The following is an 18,941-nucleotide window of genomic DNA, read 5'->3' as shown; positions in this document are numbered from 1 at the left end:
CGGTTCAAAAGCCATTCATGTGTCTCTTCAGAATTAGGGAACTGGCTTAAAAAAAATAACGACACAAAGAACAAAAAAATATTCTCCATTATTTTAAAACTCCTATTTTCTGGGAGTCTTTAAAGGTCATGCATGCAAATCCTCAACCATAAGGTCTAGGACCACTTTCCTTTCAAATAAAAGCTTGGATGAGTTTGAGTAATCGCCTGTATTACTGTGGCATCAAAGCCTGCATCCCTTTGTGCTAAACATGGGATGAACAGAATGGAAAGATGTTTCCTTCCTGCCCCAAAGCAATCCTCCTGTAATCGTGTTAAAGACATGTGGGCTGTAGCATAATCAAGTGCTGTAAGACCCGTGAGAAAGTCTTCCATCTCAAATCCTGCTCCAGCTCTCCAGAAAACCATTAGCAGGACCTGCTTCAGCTTTTTTTTTTTTTTCCTGAAGAAGAAAGCCCACAACCTGCTGCATGCTCTTTCCTATCCACCCTATAAAATTACTCATTGGGTTGCTAAGCCCCATAAGCAGTAAGGTCGCTTGAGGCTTGGCAGGGTAAATGCCATCTCCCCACTCTCCCTTGATCTCTGTCTCCTGTCCTCTAAGCTTTCAGTCTGCACTCTGCTTCCTCTCCGTCCCGAAGGAACCTAAAAATAAATCCAAGAAAGAGCAGAAAAAAAAGAAGCCACCAGCCCCCAAAACAAAGTAATTCGTCATTGATGGTAAGTAAAAATAGTTTCCCAAAGCAACAAATTGCTGAGCCAACCACATGAGCAAGTCATCTCCATAAATGAGGGGTCTCATCCTCCCTCTCCTTGGGCAGGTCCTTGTCTGAGAGGGCTTTTGGCAAAGCCCTGAGCAGATTTGGTTGGAGAAAGAACAGGCCTATGAAGACAGCCCTGATGGTCAGGGCCAAGACCCCTACTACTCAAGGGGATGTATAATGAAAAAATGTATCTTCTTTGCATCAGTAGAGACATTTAATAAAGAGTTATCAAATTGTCATGTGCGTGGAGTTTTGCAGAGATGGTGCGGTAAATGTGGGGGGGAGGCTGGTGTAAATCTGAGGATTTGCTGGGCAAGATAATGTGGGGCGCGTGCAGGCTGCTCGCAGGGTGGGATATGCTCTGCTCCCTACTGGAAAAGCATGGGAGGACAATCCTGGCTCTTGGCTTCTCCAGCTCTTGGCCAAGATCAAGCCTGTGACTGTTCCTGCTGAGACTTAATGTTCAATACTCAGGGCACGATTAAAGGCTTAGGCACAATCCCCCCAGCAGAAACAACGCCCTTGTATTCCCGTTGATAAATATTTGGCAACGGATGACTTGCTCTCCCTTTGGGCTACGGAGGAACGGTGGGCTGCATGATTGGTTTTCAGGACCCAACCAGCCCTTTTGAGTTAAATCCATCTCTTTAATATAGGAGAACAGCTGATCGGCGTATTAAGGCATCCTGGGAGAACAGAGGCTCGGGACGTGCCAGTGGGGAAATCAGTTAAGCTCTCTGTGTGCTTAGATCTGCACTTAGAAAATGGGATGGGACTTGGCTGCATCCATCTTGCTTATGTAGATGACGCTTTTTTCAAAGTGGGGATTAGCTCTTATCTTCCACCTGGCACATGGGGCCTTCATTCTGCGTCGGAGTCTCCAGCTCCCTTACAGCAGCGCTAAAAACTGCACAGCCAGGCAAGGCGAATGGATTTTTCCTACATTTTGAAAAAAAAACCACCCATGTTCTTCATCACTGAACTCTGGAAGCATAAACTCCACATTCTAGTGGATTTTAGGCTCGACTCAGAGACTAGAGTCCTGCTTCGGCCACTATAAGACCACTCTATGTCCCAAGTCAAGCAGAAGCTTGTTCTAGCTGGCCCAGAGGCCTAGGGGACAACCTGAGTACCCTGTAGGAGGACTATCCTTGGCAATACTCAGCCAGGGAGATGTGGCCCCAGGAGAAGGCTGTAGGTTAGGAGAGATGCTGGGAGTGCCTGCCACGCCGGTGGTGCCGGGTCAGGCAGGTGACACTGTCACATCATCCTGAAGAGGCTGAGTTTTGTTTTAACACATTGAAAAAGACAAACCGGACAGGCTCCCAGCATTTTTCCTTATTGGAGACAACGGAAGGAGCCCTTCTAAAACACATATGGGTCCACCTGAGTGGGTGACCAGACATACTGAGTCAACAAATCAGGGAGACACGGTTTCCGGACAAGAAAGAATCTGGCATCTCAAACTGCTTAAGGAAAGACCACTCTCAGAGTTAAAGGGGAAAACATTGTATTTTCATCTCAATTTTCTAGGATGACACAGTAATTCTGACAGCAAATTAGATTAAAAAAAAACCAAAAACTCACACGATTAGAGTTTGGTTTAAAAATGCAAATAAAAGAACAAGGGGAGGAGACCCATTCAGGGAAGACTACAATGAACCACTCCTCCAGCCTATCCTAAAGTATGTCACTCAGGGCATCATTTTGGGCTGTGCCCTTTCCCCAGGCAGCACTCTCCTGCCTCCCTGAAGACAGGCATCAGCCCAGCCTTGGGTCACCATGGAGGTTACAAAACAAACAGCATAAAGCATTGCACACCAGCAGAACTGTGGCTTGACAGCTTGTTCTGGGGCTGCACTGCATGTCCCACTTCAATGCGATGCTGAAGATGTTCAAAACCCACCACCAGCTCCATGTCAGGCTTCCCCCTGCGTCAAGTCTGATTAGTGGGTAACCGAGGCTGTCTCTGTCTCGTGGCGCTGGAGAAATCCTGCAGCTGGGAAATGATGTAGCAGAACTTGGAGGAGCTCTGGGCACTTAACTGGTGCGAAAGCAAGGCTCTCTGGAGAGGTGCTGAGTATCTGCTGACTTTGGAATATCTATCGAGGAATTTTTTTTTTTGGTAACACACTAGTGTTCTCTAACCAGTCTGCAACAGATGTCCTTAGGCGTCCAGATGAAGGGTTGCAGGTGAAGACCAGGAGCAGGCAGAAGCAAGCTTTGGGAGCAGCATTTGTCATATCCAGGGTTGCAGGGGACAACACACACATCAGAAGTGTGCCCAGGCCTGTCCCCACCACCCATACCAGACTCCTCCAAGGCATGAGGCAGGGCTATAAAGCCAAACTGATCAGCTGCGGAGGGTAGGGACAGAAGACATCTGCTGGCTACGTGCTCACTGTCCTCCCACAGCTCACCTCAGAACCTGTTCCCCACATGTGCCTCTGATGATGTTGGTGAATTCAGTATCGGGCATGATGTATGTGCATTTCACTGGGCATAACCATCTACAACACTGCCCAAAGACCTTTCTCAAGAATTTCCTTCCTTCCACCAGTACTGCTGGCAGGATTATGAGTGAATTTTAGGGAGCCAGGATTTTACCATCTGTTTTGACTGGTCTGGGGTCAGGGTCGGTGCTGATCTGGTCTTCTTGCCACTCTCAGCCTTACCCCTCACCTGCTGCCACTCCTTAACTTCAGGACCTGATCCAACGCACTGAGAAAGCTAAGAGAGTCTTTACTTCCAGCATGGGCTGGGATTCTTGGCAGACTCTCTTCTGCTTTCCAGTACTGCTTAAAACTCACTTTATCATCCTCCCAGCTCCACTAGTGTTTGCCTACTGACGCCAGCCCAGTGAAGCAAGCGGCTCCACACGCACAGATCTCGGCTCTCTGAGAGGACCAGCATAGCTAACTCAGCTACAACCTCTCCGAAGCACCACTGTGCCTCACTCCATCTGCAACACAGGGTGAACATGCACAGAGCTCTCACCAGTGTTAGTAAGGTGGAAAGCAGGTAAGGAGTGTGTTAAAGGCAGTTGGGATTCAGGACATGGCAGCAGGGAAAGCAAATACAAGTCCAGCAGCTGCCATGGCACCCTCCTGCCTGGGAGCCTTGCTGGCTCTGCCAAATGTCTCTTGAGTTTTGGGCAGTTCAAAACCAGAGAAAAATGTTTCCGAAAGGTCTTACGTGGCTGACAAACACCTACCAATTTTATCAGTGTGATTTCAGTTTGTAGAACACTCATTTGCTTTAGGAAACATTATTCTCAACTCACTGGTTGCAGATGAAGCTGGGAAGATCTGTGGTTTGGGGAACTCGGGAGAAGTTCACCAAACTCAAGAGAACCTGTGTCAAGTGTCTTTCCTCAGCAGGAAAACGAGCCTTCATGGCAATGAATTCAAGTGATCTCTATCAAATCCTATCTTGACCCCCTTTATATTCTTACTCCCTGAAGAGTCCCACTGGCTGGAGCCCCCCTACAAATTCCTGCCTTGTTAGGTCAGGCACACGGACTTCATGCCTCCAGCTCTCTTGCTATGCTGTCACAACACAAAAAGACGCCACCAAAGCCCTCGAGCTCTGAAACGCAACCTTTGGGCATGCTACCACGATCCCCTGTTGCTCCAGTCCAGGATATGCTCTCCTACGACCAAGCCAGCACAAACCCATTGAGAAATGACCTATGGTCAATACCTCAACCCATCACAGAAGAGTGATGAAGACGGACTCTTCCTCCTGTCCTGCTCTCCCACTTCATCAGTGAAAAAGCAAGAAGTAAATAACATGCCAGACAGCCTTCCCTGACCTTCTCCCCCAGCAGAAGCCCAAAACCAAGAGCAGCTGCACAGCCTCTCTGCAGGAACAGAGATGCTACGGGCTGACTCCAGCCAGCTGCCCCCCTCAGGAAGGAGACCAGGGCTGGGAGATGTGAGAGGGCCTTGTTCAGCTCTGAGAATCATTCTTAAAAACAAATACTGGAAGACCTAGCAGTAAAGCAAGGGGCTACTCCAGCTGGAGTTGTCAACTAGAGACCTCCCAGCACCACTTACTCAATGGAGGGGAAAAAGTAGGTAGCAGGGCATTAATGACTATTTTCCAAGTAAATTTAAATCTAGTTCCATTTCTTTTTCTTTTTTTTTTTTCTTTTTCCTTACCACTCATTGGATTTCTAATCCTGGTAATCTTTCTCTACGGCTCCTGTGTGTGTGTGTAAGTGTGTTTGTGGCAGAGGCAGTCGGGGCCAGGCGCTTAGACACATTTGGCAAAGCCAACAGAGTCGTTATCACGGTCAAAGACGGTGTAGTAGGGACCGATGAAGACATCTCCCAGGATCCAGAGTGGCCCCCCAGGGGGTGGGACATCCAGGCCTGAAAAGCCGCTCAGGCAGATGGTCTCTCCTTGTGCAGAAACCTAGAGAAGAGAGAGAGCTTCAGTACAAGGAGGTCCTTCCCTTCCCTCAACCTCGCAGGCTCAGCAATACCACCTGCCAACGCTGGCTGTGCTTCAGCCTCTCCCAGCCCGAGATCCGCAGCTTGCAAAAGTAACTCCCAACCCACCGCTCCCGTGGCTTGCTCTCCCTCCCAGAGCCCTTATGCAGCAAAGCATCAAGTAAAGCCACACATGCCCATAAACCTCCCAGCCCACTCAACTCTGAATTAGGGCTGTTGTTGAAATTCTGTGCAAGGTTGTCCTAAGTTGACTCTGACAGCTTAAATGCCACGGTGGTGGCCTCTGCAATGACAAGGCTGGCCTCATGGCACTAGAATCCAGCAGAAAAGGGCAAAATGTTTGCAGAAAGTGGTGCAACAGCCTGCCTGCCCTTTCTCTCCCATTCTGCTATTTGTCATGAGCATCATGCAGGGGATCTCGTTCCTATAGGACTTTGGTGAGATTGCCTGAGTCTATCAGCCAGTGCCACCACCCTATCACTCTGACTTTTCAGACTTCTTCCCAAGTGCCAGCTGCAGTCTTGCCTTTGCTGCTCTTGCATTTTGAGGTTTGAGTAGAGAAGACAAAAGTTAGGCCTTGGGAGAGAAGATCAGGGCTGGCAAAAGCTGCCTAGACGCACCTTGAAGACATACTGCTCTCCGGTGAGCTGGTAGGGCTTCCCTCCTAGCGTTAGCGTGACGACAGGCAGAGATGACACCTTATCGCAGGGGATCACGTACTGAAACAGAAACAGTAAAGGCTTTAGACTTAGACAACAGCTTCCATGCCCTCAGGAAAGGGCATGGTCTCCCTCGGGCACAACCACATCTTTGCTGTGGTTTTCCTTAACAACTACTCATCTCAGGGCGCAGAAGCAGCTTGAGCTTCTTGAGTAAGCAGACTGCCCCCTGCCCAAGGCTCAAAGCTGAATGGGCAGAGGGTTTTAGAGACAGGGGCGGAGCCAAAGGATGCTGAGTTTAGCTTTCGGCTCTGCTGAGCCCCAGGGCACAGCACCTGATGCAGCAGGGCTGAGGGCTTTCCTCTGTCACAGGAGAGGGAGACATGGCTCAGTACAGCCTAGAGACACAGACAGGGACTCGTGGTGTGATGAATGGACAAAGCCAGTTTCATGAACACTGGCGAGTCTTGGGGAGGGTGGCAATTCTAAGCCAGTTGTTGCTGCAGCATGGGGTCTCCTCATACCACAAAAAAGCCCTACAAGTGCTCATGGCTCTGTGATTTGGGAGGGGTTTCAGAGCACCCTTCCTAGAAGGTCCTTATAATCCCTATTCTTCCAGTTTCAGGGAGGAAAGATGATCTTGTGAGACTAGCTAAGATGGTTAAAAACTTGGCAAGGAAGGGTTGTAATTTGCATTAAATATATTTGTATTAAAGTGCCTCTGAACTCACACTAATGTGAATCCTGGGCCTCAGCTGCAACTTGCACCCCTTCTCCTCCGTCTCACAGACATGGGTGGTAGAAAGCCTCCCCAAGTTCAGAGGACTTGCTCTCTACTGAGAGCATGAGCAGGACATCAAACGCTACCCAGGGTCAAAAGATGGAGGGGTCCCTGCTATGCCAGGGGCTTTTCCAGGAGCAGAGGCTGCTAATGGAGAGCAGAGGGAGCTGAAGATCAGGGTGTCTAGAAGCATCCAGGTGTAAAGCAGAGCACCAGTATGGATGCCGCGACGGCCGTGGACTCCCGCTTTCCCAGCCTGGCCTCACCTGGCCTTTGATGAGTGGTTTTGCACCGATGGCCGTCTGTAGCTCCTTCACTTCCTTGGTGGGGCCAGTGATGAGTGAGGTTCCTGTGTCCACGATGGCCTCGCAGCCCCCTTTGCACAAAGTCAGCCCATTGGCAACGTCCACCCTGGGGAGAGATGCCCAGACAGAAGACAACCCTTAGATGCCCCCCAGCGAAGGCTGTGGGGAGGAGCAGGCAAAGAGCTGAAGACGTCTGAGCCTGGGCAGTACATTGCCATGCAAGGTAGGGCTGTGACAGACACCCAGGAAAGACAGGCGCTCAGAAATCTTGATGCAGCACTGACTTAGTGCAGACCCGCTGGCGTCCCGTAGGGCCCTCACCTGCTCCCAACTGAGTGGGTGCCCTGGTGTGCCACTGCATTTCTGCAAGCAGCCTGGACTGCTGCCTGAGTACCCTGCCTGCTAAACACCGTGACTAACAGGCACACGAGCAAGATAAGGTCGATGCATTAGGGTCTCGTATGACCTGCGCTACTGTAAAAAGCAAAGCGTTAAAGGGGTGGTGTGATGGCTGAGGGGGTCATGGGCAAGGGAAGGGTTCGTGTACATTGAAGAGGCAAGACAGGAGTTGCTCAGCTTCCTCACCTGCATCGCGTTTCACAGATAAAGCCTTCCAGCCAAGGGTCTGCCACGCTTTGCCAACGCGGCAAGGCTGGGGGAAGATGAGAACTAAAATGCTGCGCTGAGGAGTGATGTGATCCCCAGGAAAAGGACACACTCTGATCACAGGCCGCTTTTAATTTCCCATCACATGGGAGAGCTCAGAATAGAATGCAGGGCTGGCGGGCCGTCAGCTCAGTCTGCTCTCCTCCCCTCTGCCTCCAACAATGCGTGCTGATTGCCACACTGTGCCCTTCAGTCAAGGGCTGGCTTCCTGGAGCCTCATCCTGCTCCTCTGGAGCTGTGTGTAGGTGAGCCATACAGCTTAGGCCTCACTGAGAGCTAAGCAAAGCCACAGTTTAATCTATGTGGCTCATCCTGCCTGCAAGGAGGACACATCGGCTTTTTTCCCCTGCTTGCCAAGGGCACAGCAGGTGTTTTCAGGGGCCAAACTGTAAACAAGAGGAAATTATTTTGGAGAACATCTCCTGCTGCTTTTTGCCTCTCCTCACCTTCCAGCGACAAATGACCCAGCCTTAGTGTGGGATTTTAATTTGCTTTTTTCCAGTGTGGATGTGTTGCAGGGATAGAGGATGATTCTTCCCTTTCGCGGAGGGTCTCGGCCAACCCCGGGAGTGAGCTGTCTGCATACCTGTCCCCACGCATGTAGTCGGGTGGAGGGGGGACTTACGCGTCCATGTGGACCTGCCAGTAGGCCTTGCGCGTGACGTTGACCCAGCTGAAGTCGCCACTGTAATACTTGGGGTCAGTCCCTCCCAGGAGCAGCTCGCCACCAGGCTGAGCGGTGGGGTCTCTGAAAAAAAACCAAAACAACCAAACCTGTGAACATCAGGGGCAGGGTGAGAACAACCCACTCTGTGTGCCCCTAAAACAGACGCTGGGGTGCTTGGGGGTAAAGCATGGCACTAGCAGCACTGGAGACAAGTTGTGCAACAATATGTAAATAAAAGGACAGATACTGTGAGATAGGCTGGGGTGGGGAAACGGGGATATTTTGGCCTAGTCAAATCATCCTGCAGCTTTTCTCCTCTTGTTTTTGCATGGACGCCTGGAGAAACTTGCTGCAGAGAAGGGGGACAGAAAAGGGGAACTGAGTACTGGCACAAGGACCCTCAAATAATCAGCTCGTAACAACCACCCGTGCAGGGTTGGATATGGCTGATGCAGCGTTAGGTTATCTGCACCCAACTCAGTGCCAGCCAGCAGCCTCAGAGTCGAATTCTCAAGGTTACCGTTAGATAAAAGCTCGCTGCTGAGCAGATGGGAAGAAATATGGTGATGGGGGAGGGCTGGCTGGCACTTGAGCAGCTAGCAGCAGCGATCTCTGTCCTCCCCGCTCCTGAGGTGCTACTTTCTGGGCTGAAATAGTTCAGAGTCCCCCCTGCAGTGCCAGGAGGATGATGTGGTGTCCCAAGGAGAGCAGCAGTGGGTGGAAAGGCACTGGGAGCCACGCAGGTGGATTTCTTGGGGGGTGAGGGAGTGTTAGCCCCATTACTAGTGATCACTGGTTGGGGGCATGCTTGCCTGGGACGTGACATGGCTGTGGCCACCTGGCTCGTAGATTTTGGCAACAGACTGGGGCTGTGTTTATCCCCCTAATGGGGATTGCATTACCAGCGTGCAATTTCATCACCACAACCCTGTTTATTTTTGTTTCTTTTTCCTCTGCTAACATCCTCTGTCTCTTCATCAGTTAAGAAATCCAGCAGCAGATCTACCCAGCTTTTTATCAGTAAAATGGCTGCATTTCTACTTCCCTTCTTCTTACTTCAAAGCAGTAAACAGAAGAGATTTTGGTCTGACTGCTCCAGCAAGGAGACCTTGCTGAGACTTCCCCAACAGTGCTGGCCAGGGTGTAAACTGGCGCACAGCAAGAGGTGCTACCAGGAGACACAGAGAAATGCCTGGCTGGGCTTGCCAGAGGTGCGCCACCAAACCCAACATTACCTGTTCAGGTAGAAGGAGAAGATGTTTTTCTCGATCAGCTTCTGTTGCATGATGTTATCGAAGAAAGGGGTGACCTTGTCCACAGAGATCCTTGGGAACGCCATGCCCAGGATGCCGTCGAACTTGGCAGCGATGAACGTGATGCCTGGCTGCTTCACGGCCTCCCCGAAGATTTGGTTCTTGATTTTCAAATTACCGAGCTGAGAGGAGATGAGGAGGGAAGGGAAAAGCAGATTGTAAAGAAAACTGACTCAGGGGACCAGGGTGGAAACAGGATCTCATTGAACACAGGCTGCAGTGTGTCCCTCAACACGCAGCCATACTCCTGCCTGCGTTCACCCTTGCATTTAAAGGCAGATGCTGAAACCAGACACCCTGGTGCCACTCTCCTGGGAGCAGGGTAGGTCACTGGCTGCACAGTGGCACCTCCTGAGTCCCTGAAAAGCCCAGTGCACCCTTATGGGCAGCAGCCCCTCTTTGCTCTTTGCCCATCTCATGCAGAACCTTCAGCCTTTTTCTGGGTCCTGGCCATGCCATTTTGCAGCTCCTCTTCTTTGCACAGAGGGCCCTATATCACTTTGTCACCCCTATATCCCTTCGGCTATTGCCTAATTCATCCTTTCCTTCCAGACTGAAAAGCTCTTGTGCTGCGCCTTTAATCCTCTTTCCCACCCTCGACATCTAAGTCATCTCTGTGTCCTACTTCCTCGGGTGCTGCACTCGTCCCCAGCTGAAGGCATAAACCCCTCTCACCTCTGCCAACGACCCCTGTGATGTCCCCTACATAAGAAACATCCCCAGGATATTGGTGCATCTCCCAGAAGACCCACCAGCCTCCAGAGACCTCACATGGGAGGGGAGAAGACCTAGCCAGGAAAGTGAGGTCGAGCCCAAAGCATGAAAATAGCAAGCGGAGTACTACGAATGCAAAGGTCACCTCTCTTGTCAGCCACAAGAAGGACTGGCATTCCCTGCTGGAAAGCTGAAACATCCTCCAAGGGAAGATCCCCAGAAAGAAGGAGACTGCAGAAAATAGGACAACTCTGCTGATAGGGAGCAGGATGTGTCTGCGGACTCCTGGTTCTAGCAGTTCAGGAGGTTTCCAAGCTTCTGGCTGACCACAGGCAATTTTAGCATTTGTGCTAGGACAATTTCAGCCTCTCAGCCTGCAGCTAGCAGCCCTGTAGTAACCAGGCTGGACTAAAAAGCTGGCCTCTCCTACCTGATGGCAGATAACGATCCCTGTAAATTACTAATATCCCCCCAGGGTTAGACAGTGCAAGGCTAGGATGGGCAGTGCTGGTTTTAATGGTATCAGAGGCTTGCGCTAGGAAAGGGCGATCGAGCCTTGCAAAAGTGAAAAGCCACAGGGCAGGATGTGGGGCGAAACAGCTCACAGCAATGCATCCGCTCGCCGGTGCATGGCAAGCGCCCCAGTTGTACGCTGCAGGTTTACAAAAGCCACCGCTCCACAACTTGGCACAGCTGGTCCTGCAGCAGCTCAGAAAGCTCAATAAGGCTTCCACTTAAAAAAAAAAACGCAATGGACTGATAAAACAACATCAGGTTTGTCTGAATATTGCCCTGGTTGCACATCCCAAGAGGGAGGCAGATACCTGCGTGGTGGTAGGGTCTCAGCAGACCCTGCCCACGCTTGGTTCTCAGCAGGACTGAAACCCAAAAGCATCTTTAGCAGAGCACTGGCGCCCGGTGACAGATCCTTCATCTCTGTCCCTCAGCTGGCTCTCACCCAGACAAGAAGCAACCAAAAATCACTACCAGTGGATGGCTGTGTGGTGGCTGTCCTCCAGTACTTTGTAGACAGGTGTTGGCACCCTGCAGCTTGCCCAGCCGCCTTGTTAGCGGTCTCAACAAGCACTGGATGGCAAAGGCAGAGTAGAGGTGAGGGCCTCCGCAGCACAGTTTGGCACTGAGGCTTGGGGCTCCCTTTTGCAGAGGCAAAGGGGAGAGGCAGGGAGGGGCATCTCCTGCGTGTTGTGGTACAGCAGCCCCAGGAGAGACCTCATGCCCCACAACCAGCATCCTCTACTGTCCTTGAAGGATATCCCAAGGTCAGGCTGCGATAAAGGGCTGAGATGCCTGAGCAGCAGAGGGCTGGCTGAACCCACAGCTTCGGAGGCTGAGCAGCATGGAGGTGTGCGGTGCTGTGAGGCACCGTTTCTCACAGAAGGAAAAGGATGTTTGACAAGAGCTCATCACCCTCTCCAAAAAACTTCAGGGCTGAAGGACTCTGAACCACCTGCCAACCAGCATTTTTCGGTCAGATGTCTGTGCTACCACAGGCTGCTGTGGCTGCTTCCACACATTTGGACGGCTGGATTTGAGAGGGTCACCCTGAAGGCTGCTTCAGTGTCTTTATTTCCAGACTACACTCAACTGGGAGCTTGCCTACAGGATGCTGTGCATCCGAGGAAGCATCTTGGTGTCCAAGCTAAAGGTGCCTGACCCTCTGTGTACTGCCCCAAGTCCTGTGTACTGCAAGCATGACACTGCTCAGGCTCCATGCAAGAGGTTTCTCTCGCTTCTTGCCCAGACAGAAACCAAATGCTACAAACTGTGCTGGCTGCCAAGAGCCATTACCACTTCCTGAACACGCTCAGACACAAAATCCTTCCTCTGAGCTGCCGGAAAGTGGAGAACTAATTAGCAAGCAGGCACTAGGGTACTAATTACAACCAAAAAAAAACAAAAAAAAAAAAAAAAGAAAAGATAAAAATTTTCCTTCTGACTCACTTCAGCCCCTGCATTAAGCTGGAAAGTGCCTAAACCAGTCCACACTTTCACAGGACAAAAAAGTTCGCTGTTTGCTCCACTGCTCCACTCCATTACTGGGACGAACACAGATGCCTCTGCCTGCTCCATCTGTATTTTGTAAAGCTAACATAAGAGAATCCATTAATGCTACATGCACGTGCCTTCATCTGGCAAGAGCCGCGGGAAGGTTCAGAGGGTCCTACACCCAGCCTGAGTTGCCGGCATCTTTGAATGCAGCACAGAGGCAACAGCTGGTGTGTCCAGGCTAGCCTGAAATTTTCCTGCTATAAAGATGGGCTAAAGAGTACTCCTTGCGTGAGCTGTTCACTTTGGGCTCCTCTTGGATATTTTTCTTTTGGTCCTGATGAAACTGGTAAACCAATACTTTTCAGCTGAACCTAACAAGGAAAACCCCAAATCCCTAGACTTATGTACTTATTTAAAACTTTTGCTTTGTCTCCCCCCCACAAAGCAAACATATGCTCTTATCCTTGCCAGGAGACCAAGTAATCCGGGAGCACGTGCACTACTGACGTTCAAGAGCTGGCAAACTCTCATGAGCACCTGTACCTGGTAAGCAGTTGCAAAAGGTGCCTGCCCTTCACAGGGCAGAAAGCTCAGCCTTTACTTGCTGAAAAGGAAATGATGGGAAGCAACAACCAGCAACTGGTTACCTCAAGCTGGGCCCTGAATGCTGCTGGGGAACCCCCCTCAGGCATTACACAACCTTTGCAAACATAAACACCATCAACACCAGACCAGGATGGAGCTGCAAAGAGCCCACTTGGCTCGGTGTTTGGGCAGCTGCCTGTGTGGATGCCCACTACTGCGTGGATATTGGCCAGGAACAAGCCAGGCACCAGCAGCAGCCTGCACAGCGGTGCTGGCGTGTGCTTCGGCTGTGAAATTTCTAGGCTCAGAGGGAAGAGGGTTGGAGGGATGGCCAGAAACCATGTTTGCAGGGCACCACACACGTGGTCCACACTCCTAGCCTGCTAACCTGCTGATTAACACATTTCTCCTCCTCTGCCTGCCTTGGTCACCACCACCTTCTCAGTCATCAGCACCACCTTGTTTCAAAGCACTTGGAAACACAGCACTGACTGGTAGGACTTGAGTGTCCTACTCCTCTATAGGAGTAGGACACTCAAGAAGCGAAACTCGTTGAAACCAAACAACTTTGAGTGCTCTGCCAAAAGCAGGCTGAGGCAGCTGCAAGGGCAGTTGTTACTCACCGTGACAGTATCCTGGCTGAGGTACCCGGAGAGGCTCCCCGTCCCGTAGTGGATGGCAAACTCAGTGCCGTTCTCAACATAGGTGCTGGATTTGGAGGCATCATACTTGTGGTGCAGCACTGCAGCCAGGAGAGGGACATAGGGGGACATACAACATCAGTGCTCCTTGACACCTAGGGCTCCCTGATACCTAACCCCACACTGCCCAGCTCATCTGGACAAACAGACGCTCAATGACACAAAGGTGGGCCTGAAGCTGGCACTTGCCAAGCCCGGACTGCTTAACAAAGCATTTCCAATGTCTGGGGAATTAGGTGGGCAGATCCAATTTGGCTGTTAAATCGGATTTGGCCACCAGGTATTAAGAGCCTAGAGGCGACGTGGCTGGTGTGTCAGGGTGCATTAGACTGCAGAGCGAAATGTGCCCCTGTGCCATGGAGAACCAGGGTGGCTTTAAATACAGCCTGCTCTGGGCATGAACATTTCCACTTTATGGATTTACCTGTTTCTTTTACTAAGAGTAGCTGGAAATTTTTTTATATGGTCACTGTTTTTCGCAGAGGAAGGCCTCAACGTATTACTTTATTTGCCGAGGAGAAGGGCCTTCTCCTAGCCCAAGCTGCTTTTACCCTTGGAAGTGTTGGGAACTATAAGATATCCCTGGTTTTATGGCTGAGCAAGTTCCTCCTCCGCAGATTCCTCCCAAGTCACGAGCTGGGCAGTGGCATGCAGTGAGCTCAGCCCGCCCAGCTCCACGGCTGCTTGTTGAGCGAGGCAGACAGTGGCTGAAGATGAACCAGCTGAGCCCTATGGAAATCGACAGGCTATATGGGGACTTCCCCGGCAGGGATGTCTGGATCTCAGTCTGGCAGGAGGTTAGGCTAGTTGCATAGTCATAAAATGAGCCCTTTGGTCCCAGCACCTCCCACGCCACTGCCTTGAGAAACCAGCTCTCTGCTACAGAAGAAGCCAGGGAAGCCTGGCTTACAGGGAAGCCCCAAGAGAGACCAAGTCTGGACCTTACCACCCCACAAGTGTCCTAAATCTCATTTCATGTAAGCAAAACCAAAGTCTGTCTGCTCTCTGGGCACTACAGGGTCATACAAGAAGTCCAAATTTCCTCCCTACCCCCAACAAGCACTGTGGGCCACCTTTCACAGTTGCATTTGTTGGTTCCACAGGTTTCTCCGTTCTGCTTAAGCAGCACAGCTGGTGGCTTTTAGATAGCTTTTTGCCATAACCGGGTTGGACACCTTCAACTGTGGACGTTTATGGGATAGGAATGCTACAAAGCAAAAAAACTTGTAGTTCCTAAGACACTCTCATCATGCCTACCTGGCTCTCGTTAATTATAAATCCATAAACATGCACACACATGCTCCGTGCGGCAATAAACCAGAAACTAGGACAGTTTGTATCAGATCTGGCAAGAGGCTGATTTTTTTTTTCACCAGTCTTGCACAATGGGGCAACAGCAGCAGTCTATAATTTGGGAAGAAACATCACAACCTGTGATGCTGCTCCCCGGCTGCAGGGCCGAGGCTGTTGGGGAAGGTCTGAAGCTGTGCATGAGTGATGTGGAGAATAAACAGGAACGGAGTAATGAAGGATGGATGTGGGAGGTTGGGATCCTATTTCCAGCTCTGACTCTCTGACAAGCCCTTTCACACTGCTGCCTTAGTTTCTCCTCTCGCAATAGGATCTGCATTTTGCAGGGAAGGAGAAGCCGTTGAGCACCGGTGACACTTACAGCAGGCGATGTCCAGCAGGTGACAGTGCACAGATGGCACCCACAGGTTGGAGGAGCCAGTGTCGAAGACCACAGTGAACTTCTGAGGAGGAGTCCCGATGCCAATCTCGCCGTAATACTGAGCCTGCAAAGGAGAAGAAGGGAGTCGTGAGCAGAGGCAGTAGGTTAAAAGCAGGGATTAAAGACAAAAAAAATCTCTTAGGATTGAAAAAGGGACCAGCTTCTTATCTAGACACTGCCCTCCTCTTGTTTCTGGCAGTGATGGACTCCCAGCTGCCATCCTCTGGAAGGGAGGCTCTCTTTTGCTGTTCACACCTTATTACAGTAGGTGTGAAAAGGATAAATGTGAGAGAAGTGGGATGGGTACTTGCGGGGGAGGACTTTGGAGCAGGAAGACAGGGCAGAAGAGAAGGGGAAAGGTCTGCAGGCTGGCATGTGGTTGACTATAAGGAACAGAAATAAGATGGGAGGAAGCCAAGCAAAACACCTGTGTTATCAAAAAGCTGAAACAGGGTGGGAAGCTGCTTTGCTGGCAGGTTTGCAGAGGAACTGTGTGTTGCAGCGAGCAGCAGCTCTGCCCACCATGGGTGGACGTACAGGTACTGTGGCTTTCAGTGAGGGCTGGAGTAGAGAGGAATAAAATGCTCAGTGGCAGGTATCAGAAGACTCTGGAGGAGCTGGAGGAAGAAAAGGGCATCAGCAGCACCACTAGAGAGCGATTTAGGGCTGATTAGGGGTGAGAGTTTGGGAGAAGTCCCTGTAACACAGGTATCTGATGGATAACCCTCTGCCCTGCAAGTGCATCTCTGCTGGGACTGGAAGAAACCTGGGCGGCTGAGATGTTTGCAGGGCATCCCTCTGTCCAGAGGGGAGAGAATGAATGGGGAATGCTTGGCAGGTCCCAGATGGACTCATTTTTCCCCAGCTCCCCCAAAGGGGCAGAGAGCCATGTCATGCTTGGTGAGCAGCTGGATCAGGGCCCTGGAGAGAAGACTGCTGGCACGGGAAGTCAGCCTGTGGCCTTTCCAAACCCCTCGTGTACTTAATTAAGGGAGAGGGGAACAAAACAGGATTATCAAAGCTGCTCACCTCCTGCGCACTTAGTTTGCAGGGGTTGCTCTCTGAGTAATTAATAATCCATTGCAATTAGCCACAATGGGGAGGCAGCACTTGCTTTCAGTCATTCTGTAGTTATTGCTATGGCTTGAAAATTAATGCCCAGCGTAGGTGCCCCGTATACCACACACCCCCTGCAAGGGATCCCAGGGGCTGGTGGGGTCCATACAAGGCCGTCTAGGGGAGGTTGTGCCTTTCCTCCCAACAGCAAGAGTATTTTTGGCTGGGCTAGAAGGACCCAACAGTCCCTTATCTCCCACTGCAGGTTGGGCTGGACCCTTGTGACAAGGAAGCAGTCTGTCCCCGAGCAGCGGCCCAAGTTGTGGCGGCAAAAGACAATGCCGTGGAACAACCACTAGTGGCCTGGGTTTCAACACTGCCAATTAAAACACCGGCGGCCCTTCCCAGTACAACCCTGGCAGGACCCCTGGGGAAGGGGAGCAGAAGGGAATATCCTGAAATAATATCCAAATATCCAGCACCAGCTTTATTCTGCCAGCCAGTGCTCACATCCCACCCAGCCAAGAGCTGTGAGGAAACCCCACACGTGCCTGGCAGCTGGGCAAGGGCAAATCTCACATCCTTTATCTGTCTTCTTGTTGCTGCTTCTACCATGAAAGCCCCTTCGGTCCCTAAGCTGCCAAGAAGGTGGAGGTGCAGGGTGGCTTTTCCTAAGATTGTGCAGAAGATGAAGGATAGCAAGAGGAAGGGTCCTGCATCTCCAGTTCCACAGCACGCTGGTGCCCAGTTTGAGCCATCCTCCCACACGTGCTCTTCTATGCTCCAGTGCCCCAAGGAGTGGAACATGATTTTTATGCTCCTGTCTTGCAGAAAGTGGAGCTCAAACGGGCCAGAAGACGTTAGGAAGGACTGCAAGCAGGCAGGCCCCTATTTACGATTGTTATTTAGTGACAAAAGAGAAAGGAAACAGGTCACAGAAGCTGCAAAGCTCTCCCTCGGGTGACAGTGGGATTATTATTATTACTAGCAGTATTATTAATTATTATTATTGTTATTAGTATTAGTATTTTTAGTTTAGCAATGATTGGAAGCAACTTTTGGCAATGACCCACCGAGCTGGAGGGGGGGGTGCATGAATCGCTCCTATGGGACCAACATGTCTCCCTCCTTCACTTTCCTGGCTGAGGCTGGCATGTCCCACCACCCCCCAGAACTGATGGGCACCTGGCCAGAATCGTGCTGGGGTCTGCCATTGAGGTGGGTGTGCTCGGAAGGATGGGCAGTTACTCACATCCATGTAGTTCTTCAGGATCTCCGGGGTGGGCTCAGTGAAATCGGCAAAGCCCAGTTTGAACTTGAGGAGCTGGGTGAGGGCGTTCATGTCCGGGATCTCGCTGCCCACCTCATTCAGGACCCGCCGCATGGAGGGGAACTTGGTCAGGGGGATCCTGCAAGGGCAGAGCGAATGCCAACCTGTTAATGGGGGGGGTGTGCGTGGGGGGTCCCCTGGGGGAGGAGGGCGGTATGGCTCCACCGAAACTAGGGGACCGACCAGCACGGGGTGGATGAAGTTTGGGGTCCCACCAGCACCCGATGCCAGATTGCCATTGCTGTGCCATGCTCGGCACTTTTCCCAGCACTCGGGGTTGGGGGTGAGGAAGGCGGCAGGTGGCTGCCAAAGGTCACCGGGAATAGGGGAAGCCGGGGCAAGACCCCCTCCCATGGGCAGCGCATCAGCCCTGAACCCCCATCCGGGGGGGTCTCAGCCCTTTCCCCCTCTGCTTTAACGGGAGGGGGAGCAGCATGGGGCTGAGGGTGCCCGCGGGAGAGGCCCGGAGGCCACCACTGCACCAGCACCCGGGCCGCGCGTCCCACGCCCCCTCCCCATCTCCATCTCCAACCCATCCGGGGGGCTCAGCCAGACCCCGAGGGACGCCCCCCACGCTCACCTGATGAGGGCCGCGCAGGGCCCGGCCAGGGCGAGCAGCAGGAGGAGGCCGCGCGGGCCCATGGCGCTGGTGGCTGGGGGGGTGACAGAGGAGGGTCCCGCCGTTGGGAGGCCGCGACGCCGCGCCCGGCCGCGTTCCCTGTTTTTGTAGAGGCGGCGGCCCCTCTCCAGGGATTTTTCGAGTCAGCTGACCGTCTAAAATTGCAACCGGCGGCGTCACGTGAGGGCGGGCCGGGGCGGGGGCACCCGCGTGGGGTGCGGGGCCGGGGGTGCCGCCTCCCGGTCCCGTCGCCGCCCCCCCCGGTCCCCAGGCCTGACCCCCGGCGCCTCGGCCGGTGACTCAGCTCCGGGAAAAGGGGAATAAACACCATTAAATAAATCACGAGGCGCCCGCCCGGCCGCGCGTGCTTGCTTTTCCTGTCTTTAACTTCCTTTTTGTTGGGTTTTTTTTTTTTTTGCTCTTTCCAGGTTTTCTGGCTTTTCTCTCTTCCTTGGGGGGGCGGAGGGGGGGGGGACGACACACCCGCCCAGCCCGCAGCCCCCCGAAACCGTGCCGCATACAGCCATCCCCACCCCCACCCCTGGCATGGCAAGGGCTCAGCCTGCCACAGACCTGGGCCACC

General features: G+C 52.1%; 1 protein-coding gene across 1 annotated transcript; it reads right to left on the bottom strand.

Moving 5' to 3' along the window:
• Positions 1-2,256: 2,256 nt before the first annotated feature.
• Positions 2,257-18,553, bottom strand: CTSD (cathepsin D). The gene is made up of 9 exons (XM_086748236.1): positions 18,320-18,553; positions 17,662-17,818; positions 15,294-15,417; positions 13,544-13,662; positions 9,534-9,733; positions 8,257-8,379; positions 6,927-7,071; positions 5,841-5,939; positions 2,257-5,182 (listed from the first exon to the last, which is right to left on the bottom strand). The coding sequence occupies exons 1-9, from the start codon at positions 18,379-18,381 to the stop codon at positions 5,021-5,023; spliced, it is 1,191 nt and encodes a 396-aa protein (XP_086604362.1). The 5' UTR covers positions 18,382-18,553; the 3' UTR covers positions 2,257-5,020.
• Between the last annotated feature and the right edge of the window lie 388 nt (positions 18,554-18,941).

Source organism: Chlamydotis macqueenii, chromosome 5 (assembly GCF_036417535.1).
Source record: "Chlamydotis macqueenii isolate bChlMac1 chromosome 5, bChlMac1.mat, whole genome shotgun sequence".
Classification (NCBI taxonomy): domain Eukaryota; kingdom Metazoa; phylum Chordata; class Aves; order Otidiformes; family Otididae; genus Chlamydotis; species Chlamydotis macqueenii.
The sequence above is the reverse complement of the archived record's forward strand: the minus strand, read 5'-3'. Positions and strand labels throughout refer to the sequence as shown.

Bases quoted from the DNA above. Each gene is read 5' to 3' on its own strand.
- CTSD (XM_086748236.1), bottom strand. From the start codon at position 18,381: ATGGGCCCGCGCGGCCTCCTCCTGCTGCTCGCCCTGGCCGGGCCCTGC. The intron at 8,380-9,533 runs GTAATGTTGGGT...GTTTTTTTTCAG, and splicing joins TTCTCCTTCTACCTGAACAG to AGACCCCACCGCTCAGCCTG. The intron at 5,183-5,840 runs GTGCGTCTAGGC...TCTCTTCTCTAG, and splicing joins GAGAGCAGTATGTCTTCAAG to GTTTCTGCACAAGGAGAGAC.